Raw genomic sequence first — 25,514 nt, forward strand, 5'->3', positions numbered from 1 at the left:
GTTTTATGGGTTAGGAAAATTTAAGACTATGCAAGTACAATTGCATATTAAAGAGGACGTCTGTCCTGTTGCTCAAAGACTTAAAGAAATTGCATTTCATTTACAATAAGCTGTTGAAAAGGAATTTTAATTATTACTTAAACATGATGTCTTTGAGTGTCCTACTGGTCCAACGCCATGGGTTTCCCCCATTGTGGTAGTACCCAAAAAAGGACGGTAAAGGAGCTGTATGCATCTGTGTGTACATACGTCAAGGGAGCAAGGCAATTGAAAGAGTATGACATCCAGATCCGCACATTGCTGACATGATAACACAAGTGAATGGTGCAAAGGTCTTCTCTTGCCTTGAGTTAGATAAAGGATATCATCAGTTGGAACTTGTGGAGAACTGCAGGTTCCAACCTATGGGGATCATAATACGTCAGACAGGATATCCATCCCATTTGTGACAGAGTATTCCCTCCACCAACATCTAAATCAGGCCCTTAGTCTTTTATATCAAAATAGGCCAGCATGTGTAGAAAATGTTGCTATGTACCTGCAGTGTGTCATCGGCTGCAGAGCTTTTTTAAGATGTCATTTGACGTATCATACAGCCCATCATGAATGCTTTCAACTATAGTGATGACCTATTAGTGTTCAGAGCTACACGAAGGAGCATGATAAAGTTCTCAAGCAAGTATGTTGTTTACTTGTTGATGCAGGTTTAACTTTGAATGCTGAGAAAGCTAAATTTCCTTAGCCATATCTTTTCTGATGGGAGTATGACACCCCATCCAGCTAAAGTACAAGCGTTGTCAACTGCCAGTCCTCCACAAGGTGTTTCCAGGTTAAGTTAACTGTTGGCATGGTGAGTTACTGTTCCAGATACATACAAGACTTTACCACCATGAATGCCCCCTTGATAGACTTGACGAAAAAATAATGTTTCATTTCATTGGTCATGTGAATGCGAGCAAAGCTCTAAGAGAATGAAACAAGCTATTGAGAAAGCTACTTGTAGGAAGTTGGCTCTGTATGTACTATTTCAAAGTAAGAAATAGCATGCACAGAGTCCAAGGGTTCCCCTTAGAGATAAGATAGTGGCAAAAAGAGATAATTCTAATGCTCTATTTTGTGGTAGTGTGGTCGAGCAGTAGGCTTATCAGAGGGTAGCGTTAAGCATTTGTTGTACACACACAGGCAATAAATGAGGAACACACACTCAACGACAATTCCAGGCCAATAGGTTTTTATATAGAAAAATATATTTTCTTAGTTTATTTTAAGAACCACAGGGTTTAAGATTTATAAACAATACTTTAAATGAAAGGTATTTCACTCAGGTATCTTAGGAACTTTGAATCATCACAATAGCATGTACAGTTTTGGCAAAAATGGCAATAAGCTATTTTAAAAATGGACACTGTGCAAAAATCAACAGTTCCTGGGGGAGGTAAGTATTTGTTAGGTTCACAGGTAAGTAAAGCACTTACAGGGTTCAAAGTTGGGTCCAAGGTAGCCCACCGTTGGGGGTTCAGGGCAACCCCAAAGTTACCACACCAGCAGCTCAGGGCCGGTCAGGTGCAGAGGTCAAAGTGGTTCCCAAAACACATAGGCTTCAATGGAAACAGGGGTGCCCTGGTTCCAGTCTGCCAGCAGGTAAGTACCCGTGACTTCGGAGGGCAGACCTGGGGGGTTTTGTAGGGCACTGGGGGACACACAAGTAGGCACAGAAAGTACACCCTCAGCGGCACAGGGGCGGCCGGGTACAGAGTGAAAACAGGCGTTGGGTTAGCAATAGGTTTCAATGGGAGACCCAGGGGTCTCTTCAGCAATGCAGACAGGCAAGGGGGGGGGGGAGCTCCTCGGGGTAGCCACCACCTGGGCTAGGAAGAGGGCCACATGGGGGTCGCTCCTGCACTGGAGTTTGGTTCCTTCAGGTCCTAGGGGCTGCGGGTGCAGTGTCTTTACCAGGCGTCGGGTTCCTTGAAGCAGGCAGTCGCGGTCAGGGGGAGCCTCTGGATTCGCTCTGCAGGCGTCGCTGTGGGGGTTCAGGGGGGGTCAACTCTGGCTACTCACGGGGTCGCAGTCGCCGGGGAGTCCTCCCTGTAGTGTTTGTTTTCCGCAGGTCGAGCCGGGGGCATCGGGTGCAGAGTGGAAAGTCTCACGCTTCCGGGGGGAAACATGTGGTCTTTAAAAGTTGCTTCTTTGTTGCAAAGTTGCAGTCTTTGTGGAACAGGGCCGCTGTCCTCTGGAGTTTCTTGGTCCTTTTAGATGCAGGGTAGTCCTCTGAGGCTTCAGAGGTCGCTGGACCCTGGGGGACGCGCCGCTGTTGCAGTTTTTCTTGAAGTGGGGAGACAGGCCGGTAGGGCTGGGGCCAAAGCAGTTGGTGTCTCCATCTTCTCTGCAGGGCTTCAGGTCAGCAGTCCTTCTTCGTCTTCAGGTTGCAGGAATCTGTCTTCCTAGGTTCTGGGGGCCCCTAAATACTCAATTTAGGGGTGTGTTTAGGTCTGGGAGGATAGTAGCCAATGGCTACTAGCCCTGAGGGTGGCTCCACCCTCTTTGTGCCTCCTCCCTGTGGGGAGGGGGGCACATCCCTAATCCTATTGGGGGAATCCTCTATCTGCAAGATGGAGGATTTCTAAAAGTCAGAGTCACCTCAGCTCAGGACACCTTAGGGGTTGTCCTGACTGGCCAGTGACTCCTCCTTGTTTTTCTCATTATCTCCTGCAGCCTTGCTGCCAAAAGTGGGGGCAGTGGCCGGAGGGGCGTGCATCTCCACTAGCTGGGATGCCCTGTGGCGCTGTAACAAAGGGGGTGAGCCTTTGAGGCTCACCGCCAGGTGTTACAGTTCCTGCAGGGGGAGGTGTGAAGCACCTCCACCCAGTACAGGCTTTGTTCCTGGCCACAGAGTGACAAAGACACTCTCCCCATGTGGCCAGCAACATGTCTGGTGTGTGGCAGGCTGGCAAAAACTAGTCAGCCCACACTGGAAGTCCGGTATGTTTCAGGGGGCATCTCTAAGATGCCCTCTGGGTGTATTTTTAAAATAAAGTGCACACTGGCATCAGTGTGCATTTATTGTGCTGAAAAGTTTGATACCAAACTTCACAGTTTTCAGTGTAGCCATTATGGTGCTGTGGAGTTCGTGTTTGACAGACTCCCAAACCATATACTCTTATGGCTACACTGCACTTACAATGTCTAAGGTTTTGCTTAGACACTGTAGGGGCATAGTGCTCATGCCCCTATGCCCTCACCTGTGGTATAGTGCACCCTGCCTTAGGGCTGTAATGCCTGCTAGAGGGGTGACTTACCTATGCCACAGGCAGTGTGAGGTTGGCATGGCACCCTGAGGGGAGTGCCATGTCGACTTAGTCATTTTCTCCCCACCAGCACACACAAGCTAGCAAGCAGTGTGTCTGTGCTGAGTGAGGAGTCCCTAGGGTGGCATAAGACATGTTGCAGCACTTAGAGACCTTCCCTGGCATCAGGGCCCTTGGTACCAGGGGTACCAGTTACAAGGGACTTACCTGGATGCCAGGGTGTGCCAATTGTAGAGACAAAGGTACAGTTTAGGGAAAGAACACTGGTGCTGGGGCCTGGTTAGCAGGCCTCAGCACACTTTCAAATCATAATTTGGCATCAGCAAAGGCAAAAAGTCAGGGGGTAACCATGCCAAGGAGGCATTTCCTTACACTACTGAAATGGCATACTTTAATCCAAAGCTTCTTAGTGAAGTGGTTGTTGAAGTTAGCCCAGTCAGGTTAGGGGCAATCCTTGCAAAGCACAGCGGATGCCCAAATGCTCAAAGACGTATTTTGGCATATGCAAACAAAGGTTTGACCCAAACTGAACATGCTTATTCACAACCTGAAAAAGAAAGTTTAGAAGTGGTGTGAGCTTGTTAACATTTCCACATGTTTGTATACGAAAAGCCTTTTACGCTTGTGATAGATCATCAAGAATTGTTGATCATTTTTGGCAATCCAAAGGCCAAAACGCCTTCTTGCATTGAACGTTGGGGTCTACGATTACAAGAATACAACTACACAAGCGTGCACCATCCAGGAAAAATAAAAACCCTACTGTCTACTTCTCCAGAGTGCCTATACGGTGTCATAGTACCGCTTCTAAGAAGGCTGAAGCCTACATATATTTCACTGCAAAATCAAACAGACCAGCTGCCACTTCGTTGGAGCAAATTTTCACTGCCACGAGTCAAGACAGTTATATGTTAAAACTGAAAGACATTATTACACATCAGTCTTAGAACCAGCACACTCGATCTCTTACCAGTGACAATGAATACCAGAAATTTAAAAATGCCAAAGATGAACTGTCTGTGACTCAGGAAGGATTTATCCAGAGGGGTTTGAAATTTGTTATTCAGGAGTGGCTCCGACAAAGATAACTGAAGTGACCCATGAAGGACATCGTGGAATCGTTGCCACAAAACAAGCTCTCCGAGACCACGTCTGGTTTCCTCATCTCGAAGAGAGAGTTGAAAGAGAGTTGAAGGCCTGTCATCTATGCAGCTGCCTGCCATCGAAAACCACTCCACACGTAAAGATGTCAGAGTTGCCCAAGCATGTATGGAAAAAAATTGCTGTTGACATTTCGGTTCTCTTGACAGTGGAGATCACCTGATGGTGATTGTTGATGAATACTCCCGTTCTCCATTGATAGAAGATCGCTCATCTATCGCTAAAGAGCGAGTCATCAAGAGATAGGACAGCATCTTTGCGACATGGGGTATTCCTGTGATCTTAAAATTTGACAATAGTCCACCTTTCAACAGATAAGAATTCAGAAACGTTCTCAGTCATCTTAACGTGAAGCATTAGAAGAGCACACCTCTTTGGCCACAGGCCAACGGCATTGTCAAACGTGTCATGAGTACTTTGAAGAACGCTGTTCAGTGTGCTGTGCTGGAAAAGCTTGACCTTAAACTGTCTTAAATTTGACTTTGTGGGCTTACCGTTTGACTCCCTGCTGGACCACAGGTAAAAGCCCTGCAACTTTGATGATGTTCGGGAGAGCCATGGCGACAAAGCTACCTCAATGGAACATCAGAAGACCAAGTACTGAGATACAAATCCATACAAGGCCTTGGATCGTAAAAGGAAAATGAAGGCCTATGCAGACAAGCAACAACATGCAAAAGACATTTTTTCACTGAAGAGACTGAGTGCGTGTCCGTCAGTTAAGAAAATGTAAAGCTGATGTTGCATTTGATGCTCAGCCATTCCATGTCATAACCAACAAAGGACAAGTGACTGCTCAACATCCTGAGAAGTCCACTAAGCGAGATTCCTCGTATTTCCGACATGTAGCTCACCACTCATCAGATACTGATGTCAACATAGAGACTGGTCCTGAAAGGACTATTGAAAAACCCCTAACTGCTCTTACTCCTGCATCGCTAATGCAGATCATGGACACTTCTCTTGCCAGTTCCCTGTTTCCTGAGGCACGGTTAGGACGAGTAATCAAAGTACCATGAAGGCTTATAGAAGAACTATGATTATATATATTTTTGTAAACAATTTGTAATTTTTCATCTAACAGAGGGCAAGATGTTGTGTCGTGTGAGTTATAAATGACGAAACCCTTTTGGCTCCTGATAGACTCCGTAGAACTGTGACCTCTTAGGGCATGGTGTATTAAAGACAAGCTTAGAATGTTGAATTTGCGGTTACACACAGACAAATCAAGACGTGTACTACTCAGCTTTGTGTGTGGTGTAGTCACTGGTGGGTACCCAAGCTGAGGAAGACACTACACCATGTACAGTGCATCACTCAATCAATACACTAACATGAACATGTTACCACTGTCATATAAACAAATACATCTGCACTTGTTTTCATTATCAAACCGTATCCTTTTTTTTAATCTCCCCTTCTCTGTCTGCATGGTTATTTGCCGGACAGTTTTAACTGACAGCACTCGGAATCACTTAAAATAAGACATTTTCGATTATTCCCATATTTAAAAATAAATACAGAGAAACAGTTCTGATTACATTTATCTGTGTAAAGCCATAGCAATAGAAAACAGGTCGCTAGAAATAATAATTATCACCCTTCCTTTGCACAAGGGTTAAATCTTGATAGACTCTAAACAATTATCTTTGTTCCTCTCATTGGGCCTCAACTGTCCCTCTTTGTGAGTTGATACTAAGACATGGCTCTGCCTATGTCATGGTTTCAAATAAAAAACAACAACTTTGTTTTAACTGTATTTCATTGCAGCTAATTTTCTGAGGATCACTGCATCAGGGTCTGAAAACTAACGTCATTGGTGTTCACTTTACAGGCGAAGGATTAGGGAGAAGTGAAAACTCTTTAGGATACAGCACAATGAGGTAGCTGGACTAGATTACAATTTGATTGATAGTGTAATACGCCTCTTAGCAAGCACCAAACCCATCTCACAGTAGCTACTGATACTGTGACCACTTTTATATTTTTTTGAAAAGTCACTGTAGGAGCTGTTTTGTCATGTTTGTAAAAATAATAAAGATTTTGATAGTAAAAACGAAATTAATAAATAAAAAATGATAGTAAGCTCAGACATACGCTAATGGTATAAACAGAGGGCACCAGGTATCTAGTGTGAAAGCGTAGCTATAGTTCACAAAAGTATATGCAACAATGTTCTTGGGACCCAGCACAAAAGCAACCCATGCCTCCTTATTTGTATTTCTTTATAGAAGAAACTGAAACAAAACAATTCATGACATTACTTGTATTGCTCAACGCCAGCCAGGGATGGTTATGGGTGAGCCCAGGAAAAAAAAAAAAATCGGAACGAGGACCCTACGAGACTCTGTTTCTGTGTTCCAAAGGCTAAGAAAAAACCTGCCTGCCTGTAACAAGCCAGAGCCGCAACACAGCAATAGCAGAGGTCTCCTTTTTGACAGCAGGATGAGGCGACATGGTCGATACTATTGATTAACAATGGTGTTGAGCGGACAAGATACTATTTTATTACATTCAAATAACTTAGGGCCAGATGTAGCAAGGCATTAGCGCCTCGCAAACGGCGAAAAACGCCGTTTGCGAGGCGCTAATGCCTGTGCGCGATGCAGAAACACATTTTGCGAGTCGGAACCGACTCGCAAAATGTGTTTCCGACTTGCAAATAGGAAGGGGTGTTCCCTTCCTATTTGCAACTCGCACCGCGATGTAAGTTGATTTGTGACCGCAAAAGCGGTCACAAATCAACTCGCAGTTACCATCCACTTGAAGTGGATGGTAACTCATTCGCAAACGGGAAGGGGTTCCCATGGGACCCCTTCCCCTTTGTGAATGATCACAAAAATAATTTTTCAGAGCAGGCAGTGGTCCAATGGACCACTACCTGCCCTGAAAAATACCGAAACAAAAGGTTTCGGTTTATTTTTCAAAGTGCAGCTCGTTTTCCTTTAAGGAAAACGGGTTGCACTTTGAAAAAAAAAACCTGCTTTATTGAAAAGCAGTCGCAAACATGGAGGTCTGCTGACGACAGCAGGCCTCCATGTTTGCGAGTGCCCATAGACGGTATGGGGCCGCAATTTGCGACCCACCTCATTAATATTAATGAGGTGGGTCATTGCGACCCCATACCGACTCGCAGAAGGTGTCTGAGACACCTTTCTGCATGTGGTTTTGCGAGTTGCAATTTGCGAGTCTCTATGACTCGCAAATTGCAACTCGCAAAACCATACTTACCTACATCTGGCCCCAAGTGTTCTCCTTTGTATTCTCAAGTAGTAATAGCAAACGGTCAATATTTTATTTACTTTTAAAGTGACTCATAAGGGTTTTATTGCTTAGAGCAAAGATAATGTTACAATAAAAAAATATTTTAAAAAACACATCTTGCTGTATCTTGATTTTGGTTCGTCTTTGATAATGAAGGTTGTTTACGAATCTGACAAGCACAAAACCCTGTATCACACTGCCCAAGCCTTTTATGCGAGTTTCTTACAGACACTACTTTAGCTACAGCCGTTTTAGAGTCGACCACCTCTTTCATCCCACTGAAAGTACTGGTTAACAGATATAACTTATGCATACATGTTTTGATATGGCGGATTCCTACAATGCCAGCGCTGAAAACCTTCACTTGGGCATGGATGTGGCTTGTGTGTGCAGCAGTGCCCATCTCTGTACCTCTATTTGGATGAGATTCAGAACAAAGGACTCCCTGACAAATCTTTTTCCTCAAGGTAGACATCAAGCTGTAGAAATAAATAATGGATGAAACGATACGAGTACCATCACTACACTACGTGAAGATGAATAAGAAAAGACGAGGCCTAAATTGATGTAACCATACACAAAATCGTGATTCAGAACCCAAGCCTTTGAGAAGAAAAAAAAACACTCCAACACTATGGTGGTAAATAAAGATGGTAGTCTTTTACAGCACAAGCAGAAATAATGTAGCCGCCTTCTATATCCACCACCTCAGCAGGTAGCACCTTTAATGTTCATTGTGTGTGTATTTTCCAATACATCTTAAACACTAAATTAGACCAGTAATTGAACACTGCAGATATTTAAACAAAGATCCCTCATGTCAAATTAAGCAAAGCAAAAAGGCTGATGTTTAGTTGTCAACAAAAGCATACTCATCCAACATGGCAGTATAAACAGGATGAATAAACAGGTTGAGAAACTGAGGTAAACACATACGAGACAAATCCGTTCAGACAACTAAGGTAATGATAACAGCTGGTCTAATTACAAGTCTGCCAACTAATAGTTATTGTGAGGTTTACCAACCAGGGAATGTATCATGCAGGGTGAAGTCAGAGGAGATAAAGGTCCAACATAAAGTACACACTGGTAAGAAACCAGGGAATGTACCATACATTTTAAATCCAGAAGCAATGGAGGACTAACCTCCAGTGTGTAAGGTTAAGGAAGTAAGGATAAAATGTGTGTGTGAGACCTATACCAAAGTAACAGAGGCCCATTTTGACTGGAATAATCAACCAAGGTATACAAGTCCACAGCATGGGTCTAAGAGTCCAATAGGATACTAAAAGCACAGCCCAGAAAGTCTTTCTGAGTGATCAAAGTAAATAGGCTACGATTCTATCCAGAGGTGCGGAAGTGAACCACCGAAGTTGGTCTAAACTAAGGGACCAATTTAGTTTCCCTTAGTTGGTGATCCTGTGGGAGGGATGTAGTTAGTTTTGAGACAGGAGGTGTGGCATGACAGAGAAGTGGCATGACAGAAGATCAGTAAAGTACCTAAAGAACGAGAGTAGAGAAGAAAGTTTGAACCTAAGCCACACGTGGGCCAAACAAGGGCATCAATGGAAAACACCCATTAATGCCTGAGCTGAAAGCCTCAGTGAAAAGTAATCAGGGTAAGGAATGGCAGGAGCAGCCTTCAAAAGATGGCACAGTCAAGAAGGGGAGAGCCTATAAGGAAGAGGGCAGGTGGGATGGCAGGCTTCTTTGGAGAAAATATCAGGCACATCTTAGGGCAACTTCATGAGTTTGTATCTTACTAACTCACTATTCATCAGATGGTGATCATCGGGGTCTCAACATCATCTATAAACTCACCTCACCCCCTCTTCAAAGGTTAAAGGCCTAAGTGCCCTTAACTATGTTGAGGTTTCACAGTTCAGTGGGGTTCTTCGTTTTCCATTTATGGTTTTTGTAAGGAATGTTGTATTCTTGCTACATCTAAATTGATGTGATCCATTGAAAAAGAACTGCCAAGTACATATGCCTTCATGCATCAGTGATCCTGGAAAAGGTAAGAGGGCTAATAAAATGAGATTCCTGAGCTCACGCAGGTACTGAGCCGTTGGGCGTGTCTTCCAGCAACTAAGTGGCAGTTTTACCATATAAGGATGATTTTTGTTTGTCAATTAAAACTTGCCTCCAGAAAGTTGGTCCTTCAACAGCATTTGATTATTGTTTGTATGTTTGATTGTTCAGTTGCAATTGGGTGACTAACCTAGTTCAACTGCCATCTTTTGCTGGGGTGAGGATGAATGTGCTATGGAAACGAATATGCCTGGCCACTGCCTTTCCTAGAAGTATGGAAGTTGTGGCACTCCAGTTTCCCATGCTATCTCAAGTACTTTCTTAATAGACAATATGAACCTTTCAACGGCCTATCTTACTTTGAGGGGCATTGTTTGTAATGCTAATTGTACAGAGCAACACCCATGCGCAGGTAGGGAAAAATCACAGAACCAGACTGGCTGAGCGCCCTCAGCACGGATCAACCTAGCCCCAAAGACAACCTCGACAAGGATATAAACATCTGGATCAAGAACTGCTTTGGCTCCTTTGCACCCATTAAACCCTACAAGCAAAGTAGATCTCACAAGCAGAAGACCCCTGGGTCACCAAACAACACTGTAAACAGCTAGAAAGGAAATCGAGAACCAGTCACAACTCCACTGACCAAACTACCTACAAGGCTGCACTCAGACACTATCACCAGCAAATAACAGACACCAAGAAGAAAGCACTATTAAACCACATCAAAGGCAGCTCCAACAGCTGCAAGGTAATCTTGATTGTTAAAGATTTCACCTGCCCTCAGCCACTCTCATCAACATCGCTGCCTCCCAGCAACTATGCGACAAACTAGCCAATTTCTTCCACAGCAAAATCACAAACATCTACAGCAATTTTGGACACCAACCCAACCCCAGAGAACTTGTTGCTAACCTACCCACCAATAACCAAGACGGCAACCTAACCAAATGGACAACCCTTACCAGAACGCACCCATGCGGCCACCACATCTACAACTTGGGAACATCATCAATCAGCACCACCCTGACCCACATCATTAACGCCTCCATCACGTCTGCCACTTTACCAGATGAATGAAACCTTGCATAAATCAATGCCCTTCTCAGAAAGCCCACAGCCGACCCGAATCAATTGAACAACGTCCGACCCATCTCCTTGCTTCAATGTCCAGCCAAAGTGGTTGAGAAGGCCATCAACGAGCAACTCACAACCCATCTCGAACTTCACCATCTTCTAGACCAGTGGTTCCCAACCTTTGGACTTCTGTGGACCCCTACTTTATCATTACTGCAACCCGGGGACCCTCACTGACTCATTATTGGAATCCTGGGACCCCTACTGAGTCATTACTGGAAACAGGGCACCCAGGCCAAAACACTGTTGATGATTTGAATCGCAAAACAATACACAGAAAAACATAGAAGCAATCATTCCATCAAGCACGTACACAAACTGTTGGACCTGGCTTTTTGACAGGGTCATCCCCAAACTTTTTGCCTCCTTCCTCCTATTTTTTCTGACCTGTTGTTGTTGGCTTTTGAACTCTGGGCACTTTACCACTGCTAACCAGTGCTAAAGTGCATATGCTCTCTGTGTAAATTGTACTGTTGATTGGTTTATCCATGATTGGCTATTTTATTTATTTGTAAGACCCTAGTAGAGTGCACTATGTGTGCCTAGGGCCTGTAGATTAAATGCTACTAGTGGGCCTGCAGCACTGGTTGTGCCACCCACTTAAGTAGCCCCTTAACCTTGTCTCAGGCCTGCCATTCCACGGCCTGTGTGTGCAGTTTCACTGCCACTTCGACTTGGCATTTAAAAGTACTTGCCAAGCCTAAAACTCCCCTTTTTCTACATATAAGTCACCCCTAATGTGTGCCCTAGGTAACCCCTAGAGCAGGGTGCTGTGTGGGTAAAAGGCAGGACATGTACCTGTGTAGATTATATGTCCTGGTAGTGTAAAACTCCTAAATTTGTTTTTACACTACTGTGAGACCTGCTCCCTTCATATGCTAACATTGGGGCTGCCCTCATACATTGTTGAAGTGGCAGCTGCTGATCTGAAAGGAGCAGGAAGGTCATATTTAGTATGGCCAGCATGGTAATACAAAATCCTGCTGACTGGTGAAGTTAGGTTTAATATTACTATTTTAGAAATGCCACTTTTAGAAAGTGAGCATTTCTCTGCACTTAAATCTTTCTGTGCCTTTCAATCCACGTCTGGCTAGGTTTAGTTGACAGCTCCTTGTGCATTCACTCAGACACACCCAAACACAGGGTACTCAGCCTCACTTGCATACATCTGCATTTTGAATGGGTCTTCCTGGGCTGGGAGGGTGGAGGACCTGCCCTCACACAAAGGACTGCCACACCCCCTACTGGGACCCTGGCAGACAGGATTGAACTGAAAGGGGACCTGGTGCATTTCTTAGCCACTCTTTGAAGTCACCCCCACTTCAAAGGCACAATTTAGTATAAAACAGGGCCTCTGCCCTACCTCATCAGACACTTGCTGGAGAAGAAACCTGAACCAGAAACTACATCCTGCCAAGAAGAACTGCCTGGCTGCTCAAAGGACTCACCTGTCTGCTTTCTACAAAGGACTGCTGCCTTGCTGTTGGCCTGCTGCCTTGCTGAACTCTTGTCTGGCTGTAAAAGTGCTCTCCAAGGGCTTGGATAGAGCTTGCCTCCTGTTCCCTGAAGTCTCAGGACCAAAAAGACTTCTCTTTTTCATTTAGACTCTTCGTGCGCCAAAAAGTTCGACGCACAGCTTGCTCCGCGGTGAGAAAAATCGCTGCACGCCGACGCTGCTCGACGCGACGCCTACAGGGAGACCGGAACTTCGATGCACGGCCTCACATGGACAACGCCGCCTGACTTCCAGAGGGGAAATCGACGCGACGCCTGCCGTGAGAAAGAAAATTCCACGCACAGCCTCCCGGAACGACGCGCAGACGAAAAACAAGCCGAAGAATCCACGCACAGACCCTGGGACATCTGGTAATCCTGCGACCCATAGAAGGAGACGGTCCGCGTGCCGGAAAACGATGCACATCTTCCCCGAGTGAAAAATAATGACGCAAGTCCGTGTGTGAAGGGGCGCAACCGACGCACACACCATTTTTCCTCCCGTAGAACGACGCACGTCTCCCCGCGTGAAAAATAACGACGCAAGTCCGTGTGTGAAGGGGTGCAACCGACGCACACACCATTTTTCCGCGCAACTCCTCTTCTTCCCACTGCGAAGATTTTCCGCTCCAAACCAGGTACTTTGTGCTTGTAAGAGACTTTGATACATTTTTAAAGACACTTCATATCACTTTTTAGTGATATCTTTACAAATTCATATTGCATCTTTGATCGTTTTGACCTGCAAATACCCAGATAAATATTATATATTTTTCTAAACACTGTGTGGTGTATTTTTGTGGTGCTATATTATGTTATTGTATGATTTATTGCACAAACACTTTACACATTGCCTTCTAAGTTAAGCCTGACTGCTCGTGCCAAGCTACCAGAGGGTGGGCACAGGATAATTTGGATTGTGGGTGACTTACCCTGACTAGAGTGAGGGTTCTTGCTTGGACAGAGGGTAACCTGACTGCCAACCAAAAACCCCATTTCTAACACAAACGATAAGACATTTTATTTAACTTGCAAACAAATAAATAAAAAAATAAACATATTCATTTTAATAGGAAGGTTGGAGCTTTTCTAAATTCAATTGAAGCCACACATTGTCCATATCACATTCTGTTTGATGCACCTTCACTGCTCCCACAAATGAATCAGAGGATGCTAATTTAATTTTTAGCCTAAAATTTCAAATTCCTTGACATTTACAGTACATTTGAAAATTTACAATTGTACATTTAGCCACTTTATATATACACTTTATTAACTGGTTAATATTAATTTTCTAAGCAGTCACAGACCCCCTGAGGAGGCTTTGTGGATCCCAAAGGGGTTCCCATACCACAGTTTTGGAACCACTGTTCTAAACAACACTCAGCCCGGATTCAGAAAGAACCAGAGCACAGAAACAGCACTCAACAAAGTCACCAATGACATTTGAGTCATCCTAGACTGAGGACAACTAGTGCCCCTCATCCTGATGGACCCCCCTTCAGCCTTTGACACTCTCTCCTGTAAAACACTCATCAGAAAACTCCACGAGATTGGCATACAAGGATCCGCTCTATCAAATAGATCTGTTCCTTCCTCATGGAAAGAACCCAAAGGGTCAGGATGCCACCATTCACATCATAGACCAAGAAACTGATATGCAGAGTCCCATAGAGATCGTCCCTCAGCCACAACCTTTTCAAAGTATAAATGACGCTGCCCACCATCATCATGCAATCACAAGGCATCACCGTCATCCCCTATGCCTATGACACCCAGCTCATCCTCTCTCTGACTGACAAAACAACCACTGCCAGAACCAACTTCATGACCATGGTAGCAGACTGGATGTAAACCAACTGTCTGCAGCTCAACTCTGACATGAAGGAAGTACTGTTCTTCTGCAACAAAACCTCCTCAGGGAACTCCACCCAGTGGCCGTCGGAGCTAGGACCAACATTCACACTGACAGGCCAGGCAAGAAGTCTAGGATCATTCTAGACGACAAGCTTACCATGACCCCTCTAGTGAACGCAGTATGCACCTTGTACTTCCACATTCTACGCATGCTGCAAAAAATCTTCAAATAGTTACATCAGAACACCAAACGGACCATCATGCAAGCACTCGTCACCAGCAGGATGGACTACGGCAACACTCTCTATGCCAACTCCTACACTGACTCCAGACCATCCAGAACACTGATGCAAGACTCAGTCTACCTCCCACGCCACACCCACATCGGAGCCAGGAAGCTTTACCGGCTCCCCATTCATAAGCGCAGCCAATGCAAACTTCTTACACACACATAAAAATCCCTACATAACACAGGTGCAGAATACCTGAGCAGCCACAAACACTTTCATCAACCCACCATACACCTATGTTCTGCCTCACATTCACTGGCACACACTCTCCCATCCGCAAAAGCAAAACCGGAGGCCGCTCGTTCTCCTATATCACACCCAAGACATGGAATGACCTCCCTCTACACATTAGAGCCTCCCCCTCACTTCTTGAGTTATGCAAGAAGCTGAAGACTAGGCTCTTCATATAAGCACCTTAAGGACCACAAAACGACACAACTGCCCAAGAGTCTGGATACCCTCTAGGGAGATTAGTGCGCTATACAAATCAATATAACATAACATAACAACAAGCTATTTGCATGGCTGAAAGTACCTGTCGATCACCATGTGAGATTCTGCTCCTTATGTCATCACTCAAGTTTATGCAGTAGATTCTGCTGTGCAGAAGACTGTCCCAACCTATCCAATGCAAATCCCTGTGCAAGCACTCAAGTACTACACAAGTAAGTAAAGAAATGCCACAGGTTTTCAGCCTCCGTGACGTAAATACAACAATCTAGTATTAGGGATTGTGGCCAAGGAGGGCAACAAAGCGGTCACTCACTGGAGGAGCTCTGCTGCCAGATTCCGCAATCCAGCACTTATCCTAAGCCATGGCCGCCATCCACCCTTCTTTTGAGTGGGAGACAGCCCTATACAAATGGAGGTGCCGGAGGGTGCCGAAAGAAAGCCCTGTGCACCTACCGGGGAGCTCATCTCGTGACCTGATTGGGCCTACCTTGTGGAGCAGCAGCTGGGCCTCGAGTCTCTTGTGCATGCAGCAACTGGTGCCGGAATTAGATCAGTGCCTAAGGCAGCTGGGGCTGGGTGCCTGTCCGGCTCCCTGCAGCGACTGATGTGGCAGACCTCCTGCGACCCACACTGACATGGCAGCTGCCCTCCTGGTAGCCGGTGAGTTGGGCCACTGAGGGGCAGAGTGTCCCGCTGCCTAAGGCCTGGAGACTGCGGCTAGTCCGCACTTGGGCCTACCCTCGCCCTGCAGCTAAGACAGTCGTGACCCGAGGACCAGTCGCAAGGAAGTTCGCCACCAAAGGTTGAATCCAGCAGTTGGACTCCCACTCCTCTCCTCTGCTCTCCCAGTGGAACTGCCGGGGCTTCACAGAAGTGCCTGCCACCACTCCCCCAAACAAAAGACAAAGATTCCAGCACAGTGGAGGCAAGATATCACAGACTGTGGGGCTGAAAGCCTTACAAAGGCCAAAATTATGAGTGGAAACAGGAGGCGACAGAGGGCTCATTCCTTACTCTTGCTATCCTTGCTGGGGATCTGGTGTGGGCCAGATTGGCCCAGATATTTTGGGCACGAATGTTTTGGGTAGCTGAGGACAGAGCATGATCCATTTCCCCTAACCCGATGAGGGTAAGGCCCCTGCGCGTTGCCCTTGATTTTCACTCCTTGTCCTACACTGTGGATTGCACCTGAACCCCTCCATCCACTGGTGGCCCAATGGTCTGAACTGCAGCTGTAAATACCTATATGAGTCTTGCGGCCCCCCACGATTGCCTTCCACTGCCATTGTCTACATCCACTGAGGTACCGGACTGCTCGTGCTGCGTGCTGAGTTTCAGTTATAGAGCCCCTGTAAGTGAGTCTGTCATCATGCACAGAGGTCTGCCACCACGGAATACGGCGGAGATGGACACGCAGAATACGGTTTGTCTTTGGTGGTGCAACTTGAGCCTATACTACCACCGAGTGCATGTGTCTGCTAACAAGATTGGGACCTTTCCTTCCCTGCTGTTTTCCTCCCCCTCTTTTATCCCCTCCTCCCCCTCTTTCACTCTCCCTTCCTCACTACTGACGTCACCAGCCAGACAGCAGAGATGGGGCGACTTCACTCCAGTTTCCAGCAGAGACCGACATGCACCCAGGGACAACTGGCATTTCCTACAAGAGACACTGACTGTGACACCCCCACTGGGAACCGCCATAGTGGAGAAAAAACTAGATGTGGGCCTAGCAGCAATTGAAAGGTCTTAGGTATCCCCTGAAAGCAAAACTGACACAGTAGCAACAGACCTTACTCTATTAAGAGATGATCACCGTAAACTTAACAGTTTCAGCAGAACAGAGCAGGAGGTGATTCCCGCTAGGTCACTGGTAGCCCGCCTGCTCCACTACAGAGATCAAGCCCTCATTCTACTAGAAGCAGGTCACCCTGGTGATAGATAACTCAATAGTGGTGATCTTTTCAGACTACAAGCTGATTGTTCAATGACAAAGGCACACGTTCCTAGCTGTCAAATAGTAACTGTGAGAACTAAGGCCTAAATATTCACTCCTGTTTCCAGCCCACCTCTGGGTTCAAGCAGATGGACAGGCTAATTTTTTAACCGACCCCCAGACGCAAAGGAATAGGTGGAGCGCCAAGGAGGTGAAGAACCCTCTCCCCCCATGCAAAGACACTCCAACTGTGCACAGCCCCTGGGCAAAGGCAAACAGTGACGCAGAGGGTGCCAACTGCAGGGCTCCCCCAAGTTGCCCTGCTCCCCTGACTTGGAACAACTGATACAGGAACGAAAAAGTGTGCTACTGGTGGCTGTGGCCTTCCGTGAGCCCACTCTTACTTAAGACACTGAGGAGGGAGACACCAAATTCACCATCGATGAGGGCTCTACATCTTCCATTCTCCTTCCTCTGGGTCCTGCTACTCCACCCATTGTAACCCCACAAAATGCGGATGTTATATGATTATTTTCCTGCTCTTCCTCTATATGGAAAACCTGTATGTCCTGCAATGTCGTTGCACTCAGGCACACACCTCCTCCTCCCTCCTTTTTCTTTGTACTCACCTCCTCCCTCTCCAGCACACAACAGATCTAACCCCTCACAGAGGGGACTAAAACAGTTCTTTAGATTGAGGCTCTCCTTGTGGTGCTCACAACATATATCCAGGGGGTCACAGCTTTGTTTTAGGAGTCAAGGCAATGAGTAAATGCACCATTCATTTTAGAGACACTACACGATCCCCAGCTCTGATGAGCACACCTCATACAGCAGACACATACCGGAGTGGTGGACGATAAGCGAGGCTAGTCTAATTCCTACACTCTATAGGATCACCACACTTGTGCATCACACAGCATGTCACTTGCCCTCCAATTGGCGGCTGCCCAATGGCTTGCATGGTTTGTATGTTTGGGCAGTATGCTGTTGCATCTCTGCTCCTTTTGGTATTATGTTTTTTCAATAGTTAGGTTATGCTTGTTTCTGACTGATGCCTGCACCTTTTCCTTGCGGTTACTCGCCCCCACCCTCCCTGAACGGATGAGAACTACTGGCCACTGTCCCTCCCCTCCTCCCTCTCCTTCCCACCAGTAGATATGACATCCAATGCTAACATAATGACATGGAATGTCCACTGCATACACACCCCCTCCGGCAGATATGCAGTCTACTCATACCTGCGGTGCAGGAAAATATGGATAGTCTTCCTCCAAGAATCCCACCTCACACAAACGGAAGTCCTACACCTGCAAAAAAAGGAGGAGAGGGCAAACCTACTCCACTTATGCTTGGTGGGTGGAGGGGGGAGCTACTATGAATTCATTCAGGGGTACCACTTGTGGTTGATGCTATTGTTGTAGACCCTGGGGATGGAATATATTTGTTGAAGGCAAGCCAGAGGGTCGGCAGCTGCTGCTCAACACAATCTAGATTTATGTGCCCAATAGTGACCAAGAATGCTTCCTACATGGTTCATCAGGAGTGTCAGCGCACTGGAGTGAGCTTCCATGGGAAATAGGGGCCAACTTCAACAGTGCCCTCAATGTGGGTCTCAACAGATCATTCCCTCTCCTCCCCTGTACTCCTGCCACCTCCAGTGCTCAGTCCTTGACAGACTGACTACAGCAGTGGAATTTGATGGATGTCTGGCATCACCACAACATACATACTAGAGTCTACTCATTTTACTCACATACACATGACCTACACATATGTATAGATCGCCTTGTCACCAAGGCAGACATATTACCTCACATCATATACGTGGATTATCAAGGCAGGACACACTCGGACCACAACCCACAACAGCTGTGCATTCAATGGGATCAAAAGGCTTCTTCCATACCAACATGGCAACTCCAGGCAGACACTCTAGATGACTCACCCCTTCGAGCCTCCCTGGACAACTGTATTACCGAATATCTTGCTATTAAGGCGGACACTGCCACATCTGAGCTGATTGAGTGGGATGCTTTTGAAGTGACGATCACAGGGCTACTGCTCGATTCAAAGATCAAGCAACACTACTCGCCAAGCGCCAGATTACCGCAAATGGAAATCTCCCAATCCCCCCACCCTGGCTGGCTGGGCACTCTTCATGAGCTCGTGGGCGCAAGCTGAGAACAAGGCACTACACAAAGAAGATACTAATGGACTGTGCAAATATCCCAATAGCAGCTGCGTAGGACGCCCGTCTGACAGAACTCCAGGCCTACGTGCTAGATGGAGATCACCCTCCAACTCCTGAGCCCGGGGCACCCACTTGTCTTCATGTATGGTATTCCAGAACCCATGGCATGGGAGGCACCATATGGGCATGCTCCCATATGCTCTCACACAGGTTTTGGCACTGCACAACTATCCCGGAACTATGTAGGCAGGTGCAGGTTTGTTCTAACAAACGTTGCTGTAAAGGTTTTATCTCTTAACTTGTGTCCACAGATCTGCATTTCTTGCGTTCACACTAGATATCCAGTACTACTGAAGTATTAGTCTACAGCTCCTGTGATATAATAGGGAACTAAACTGATATTGATCAGTGCTTATCCCAGTCTGACTGACGTTAGCAATATATTCTACCTCTGATTTAAGCAAAATGCTGTACAATTTATTGCATACACTGATTACATCATAATGTAGTTGAAGGTGTGGGAGAAATTGATTCAGCTTTCCCTTTGAGTCATAATCATTATTCTGAAGAGAACTCAATGCCTACGAGTAAAACAACAACAAACCTTATGAAGAGAGCAAAACTCCGGAACCACAGACTCAAAACAAATTCTGGTGTTGGTCTTGAAACGTGACCCTGGGGAATGGGGTAAATTCCTGGGTCCATTATTCCGATACTGTTATAAAAACAGGTTGAATACGGAGCTCCTGGAGAGGGAGTATTGTGATACGTCTGTATAAAAAAAAAACAACAACAACAAAAAAAGGAGAACTCCTCCTCTGTACAAACCCCAGTAATTATAGACAAATTGACCTCCTTGACACAAAAAGAAATATATTTTTGAGAATAATATGAGAACATCTGTAGGACTGGGCGTATGCGAACAAAATCTTCCCTTGCAAACAAACAATCTGGTTTTAGACCTGAACGCTCAGTGTTTGGCATGCATGTCAATCTGATATCTTACCCGCTAGCATTTGAGGACAGGGAAGAGGGAGACTAAAAAAAGGATAAGTGGTGACAATTTAGCCCCTGTACTTGCATTGAATTTATGTGAAAATTAAGCGGAAGAAAGCAAAATAATCTCTTGGTGGAATAAGTGAAAACTTTGAGTCTCCCCAAGGTGTATATTAATAAAATAGTAAGAGCAAACTGGAGTTGATGGCAATCTTCAGGGTGCTGAAGTTTTTCCATCACCATTTCTTTCAGAGATATGTGCTGATAAAAGACAGACAACACTGTAGCAGTCTCTTACATTAACCATCAGGGAATCATGCGTTCAAAATCCCTCAATGCAGCAGCAACGCAATTGAGCTACTGGGCAGATATCAACCTATTGCGTTTGGCGGCAGTTCACTTCAAAAGCACAGACAAAGCGATGTCAGACTGCCTCAACAGGAAGTTTCCAAATTTGCAGGAAGTGACGCTATCCAGGTCAATGTTTAGAGAAATATGCAGATGGTTCAGGAAACCCTTTCTGGATCTCTTTGCAACCAAGGACAATGCTCATCTTCAGAGATTCTGCTCCAGGTTGCCAGGACAGGGAGCTTGGGGAGTGGACGCATTGGTGACGGAGTGGCTGAGACGCCTCCTCTATGCATTCCCTTCTTTTCCATTGATCCAGAAGGTTATCTCTAAGTTTCAGCAGAAGGGAGGGGGCCTGATATTTGTAGTCCCATACTGACCATGGAGGTCATGGTTTTACTCAGAGCACTCAAAGTATTTTGATACATGGTGTTCTGCTCACAATCTTTTGCCACCTACGTGTAGTTTGTCTGATGTTTTGCACTTTCATCTGGATGGGTTTCACTTTTATCTCTCTTTTTCCACTCTGAAAGCTCAATGGTTTGCGATCAAGTTTTTTAGGGACAGTTCAGAATCTTCTGTGGTGTTGCAATCAATAGTGTCTAGGCTGTTCACGAGTTTTTCAGTGGTAAGGCCAATGAAAAATGCCCTTTCTCAAGCTTGGGATCTTTGTACTGTTTTGCAATTCCATCCCTTTAACTCTCAATATGGTAGACAAAGTTTTGTTCCTATAAGGTTATTTTCCTAGTTGCTATCACATCAGCAACAAGACTTTGGGAGCTGTGAGCCTTAAAATGCTGTCCTCCTTTAGTTTTAAGGCCTGACACTACCTTTGTCCAATAAGTTAAGTCTATTTTTCATAAATCAAAGGAATAATTCTTCCTTCTTTCTTACCCTCTCCCTTCTCTTTGGAAGACATTTGTGAAATACAAAAGAGTTCTTTTATTTATGTTACCAGGTCCCAGCAGTTCATTAAAACTAACTCCTGGTTTGTGCCATTTGGGCAGTATAGAAAAGGTGACTTCTGTGACTCTGAGTAGATGGATTAAGTCGAAAATGTTGATGGCTTAATAGGTTTTAGAAGCTCTTCCAGTTCAGGAAAGGTCCACAAGAGTAAAGGCCAAAGTCCAGGGAGTATCAATCCAGGAAATCTGTTGGGGTGTTACTTGGTCCTCGGAGCATACTTTTATCAATGTATCGCCTTAATAATGTTTCTAGTTTGCATTTGAGTTTGGGTACAGGTGTTTTGAATTCTGTATTATAATCACTATGTTCTCATTCTGTTTCTGGTATTTCCATGCATTAAACCGAGGAGTTGCCCTAAAACCATGACTCGTTTCTTTCAGTGTACCTAAGGACATTCTGCTTTGCTATACCTCACGTTGTAATGACTGGGACGAGGAACGTAGAGGTAATGATGATTACGTTAAGTAACCATTCTTAAATAGAGTCTCGAAGAATTGTGATAAACCCTGTGGAATTACCTAAAAGCACAATTTCAAATATTTGTGAATGTGAATGTTTAAACAAAAAAGGTGCATGAATGATAGCATGATGAACAACCCGGTAAATATTCCGCAGGACTAAGCTGAATTGGGATGTACACAAAAAATATGTATATCCATTTCCTGTGGTCATTACTTTCAAGACCAACGCCGTCGCGATGTACTTTTTTTTCGTCTGGCCAGTATCGGAGCAGACACCTCCATCCTATCGGCAGGATGAGAGCCGGCACACAACGAGCCTATTTCCGCACTGAAACGCCTCCTTACCAAAAGGAGCAGCATAGTACTATTTACAAAAACTCACAATAGAAAACGGAAAATGTACATCGTTTTCATTTTTGTCTGCGTTAAGGAAAACGCGGCCGTCAGTGAACACTAGGGGGTGTCACAGTAGCCTGCTTGGTGCGCGAATGCCATGAATAAAACGCAGCTGCCGCCGCGAAACTCTGCAAGAAAAGAGGCACGTAAAACAGAGCGCGTTGTAGCCAGATATCACAGCACTACAAGCAGTATCCCGTATTTCATACACCGGGAACTTCGACGTTTAATTAGAAACTGTGCGATGACTGAATACAAACATGGTGATCACGTTTTGACAATAATTTTTCCCTATTGAGACCAGCCTATTCTCAAAAATACAATCTTAACGATACAAATTCATAATTAACTTTTGAGGACGAAATGCACAATTACAATCGTTGCAAAATACATCAACCACGCTTTCGCATATGTTTTATTCACTGGCTGTTTAAAGAGGGATCTCTTATGTTTCCAAACTAAATGGGCTGTTCTGTGGGGAAAAAAATGCAATAACGCGTGATACAAAACGCCTCCGTGCCGTGGCCACACCACGTAGAATGGTGACCTTTTTCTATTTCTATGTTTACATCGACCAGTCAATGGAAAAGAAACCGATCGTCCTAGAAATGACGCCACAAGGATGGTCGGCAACGCTATACGCTCGAGCACCCGTACATAAAAGGGTGGCCACCAATCAAGCTACGTGTCAAGGGCGGTTGTAGGCATGCGCGGTGCCTGTTCTCTGCAAACACCGTTTTCAAGACACCGCCATAGTTAAACGATGGCAGAACGTTTCTCCCGCGCATAGAGCAAGCGCTAGGCTAATATTAGCACATACAAAGTAAAGTGACCCTTACCTCCAGCGGACATCCTCAGCTACTGCAACCTTGCGCGTGGGTGGCTTTATTACTATATCCCAAATGCCAGACCAGTTTTCTGCGACGCTGGATACAGAAGCAGACGCTGAGCCTGCTGCACCAAAACTGTTTTAAATCCCCGCGAGTGCGGCTGCGCACGCAGGGGCCTGCCAGCACCCCCGCTGCGGACAAACGAGTCCGCCTTAACGCCATGCAATCACCTCCTCCAACGGGTGGAGTTTGTGGCCGCGTTATTGTCGCTATTAATTCACCAGCTGCAGGACTGAGTTTGTGTTAGGGGCAGGGACAGGTACCTTCTAAGAGGCATTTCGTATGTTGCCAAAGTTTTACGCTGGTTTTTGCTTAACTCCTTCGCTACAGTCCTCGCCCCCCCACCCCCTGATGCCAGGCATTTTTTTTGGCTATTTGGGGCAGTTCGCGCTTAGGCCCTCATTGCTTTTTGTCCACATATGCTACCCACGACAAATTTGCATCCTTTTTTTCCCAACTTCCTAGGTATTCTAGAGGTACCCAGAGTTTGTGGGTTCCCCTGAAGGAGACCAAGAAATTAGACAAAATAAAGCAACGTTTTTGGTTTTTTTATTCAAAAAATGGGAAAAAAGGCTGAAGAAGAAAGCTTGTGTTTTTCCCCCTGAAAATGGCATCAACAAAGCATTTGCGGTGCTAAAGTCACCATCTTCCCAGCTTTCAGTGACACAGGAAGGTAGAATTGAATCAGAAAACCTCATTTTTCAACACAATTTTGGCATTTTACTGGGACATACCCCATTTTTACCATTTTTTTTGCTTTTAGCCTCTTTCCAGTTAGTGACAGAAATGGGTGTGAAACCAATGCTGGCTCACGGACAGCTACATTTCTAAAAAGTAGACAACATTCTTAATTGAGCAAGGGGTCATTTGTGTAGATCCTACAAGGTTTTCCTGCAAAAAATAACAGCTGAAATAAAATAAAAAAAATTGAAATTGAGGTAAAAAATAAAGACATTTTTCTGTACGTTTTACTCTAACGTTTTCCTGCGCTGTCAGATTTTCCAAAGCAATATACCGTTCTGTCTGCTGGACTCTTCTGGTTGCAAGGATATATAGGGCTTGTAGGTTCATCAAGAACCCTAGGTACCCAGAGCCAATGAAGGAGCTACACCTTGCAATGGGTTTTTATTGTGTACCAGGTATACAGCAATTTATTTGGTGAAATATAAAGAATGAAAAGTAGGTATCAAGGAAACATTTGTATTTCCAAAATGGGCACAAGATATGGAGTGTGTTTGCACATCTCTGAATTTGTGAGTACCCATCCTCACATGTGAATTAGAGGGCATTTCTCAAAATAACTTATTTTTTACACAGTCTTACTTTTGGAAGGCACAAATGCAGAGAAAGACAATTGGCAATAACACTTGTGCTATTCTGTGTTCCCCCTAGTTGCCCGATACAAATAGTACCTCACTTGTGTGGGTAGGCCTAATGCCGGCGACAGAAAACGCCCCAAAACGCAACATGGACTCCTAAATCTTTCCACTGAAATCTGACTTTATTTTTTTTGGCCCTAGCTCAGCCAGCGCCTAGGGAAACATACCAAACCTTTATATTTTGAAAACTATAGACATCTAGGGGAATCCAAGATGGGATGACTTTTATGGCTCTTACCATATTTTTCTACCCAGAATCCCTTGCCTCACATCTACTGAAAACATTTTTTTGCAATGTGGTTAGCTGTGGATTTTGGGCCCTAGCTCAGCCTGCACCTAGGGAAACCTAGCAAACCTGTACATGTTTTAAAACTAGACACCTAGGGGAATCCAGGATGAGGTGGCTTGTCTGGGTTTTACCCAATCTTTCTTCCCAGAATCCCTTGCAAACCTCTAAAGTTGTCTAAAAAAGCAAATTTTCCTCACATTTCTGTGATGCAAAGCTCTGGAATCTGAGGGGATCCACAAACTTCCTTCCACTCAGCATTCCCCCATGACTCTTGATAAAAATGATACCTGGGTAGGCCGAGTGCCCGCGACAGGAAACATCTCAAAACGCAACATGGACACATCATATTTTTCCACTGAAAACTGACTGTTTTTTTGCAATGTGCTTAGCTGTGGATTTTGGGCTTTAGCTCAGTCTGTACCTAGGGAAACCTAGCAGACCTGTACATTTTTTAATCCTACCTAGGAGAACGGCGATTCTCATAGTGTAATGATCAGATAATCTAGATTTCATTAAAGTCACGGAGGCTAACATTATGCATTAATCTTTTATTTGCCACACCTGCAGCACCTTTAAAGAACTTTCAAACAAAAAAAATTCCTAACTAGAAACAGAACTTCTTTGATGCATAAATAGTCCACTCCCAGAACTCTAATCCTCTTTTAAA

General features: G+C 45.1%; 1 protein-coding gene across 2 annotated transcripts in view; it reads right to left on the reverse strand.

Annotated features, from left to right (window-relative positions):
- Positions 1-23,263, reverse strand: part of BEND2 (BEN domain containing 2) — a 218,722-nt gene extending 195,459 nt beyond the window's left edge. For both annotated transcript variants that reach the window (XM_069204528.1, XM_069204527.1), the window contains exon 1: positions 23,129-23,263. In XM_069204528.1, coding sequence (XP_069060629.1) covers positions 23,129-23,141 — 13 coding nt within the window. In that variant the 5' untranslated portion in view covers positions 23,142-23,263. The remainder of the gene's footprint in view (positions 1-23,128) is intronic.
- Between the last annotated feature and the right edge of the window lie 2,251 nt (positions 23,264-25,514).

The sequence above is a fragment of the Pleurodeles waltl genome, chromosome 8, assembly GCF_031143425.1.
Source record: "Pleurodeles waltl isolate 20211129_DDA chromosome 8, aPleWal1.hap1.20221129, whole genome shotgun sequence".
In the NCBI taxonomy this organism is placed as follows: Eukaryota; Metazoa; Chordata; class Amphibia; order Caudata; family Salamandridae; genus Pleurodeles; species Pleurodeles waltl.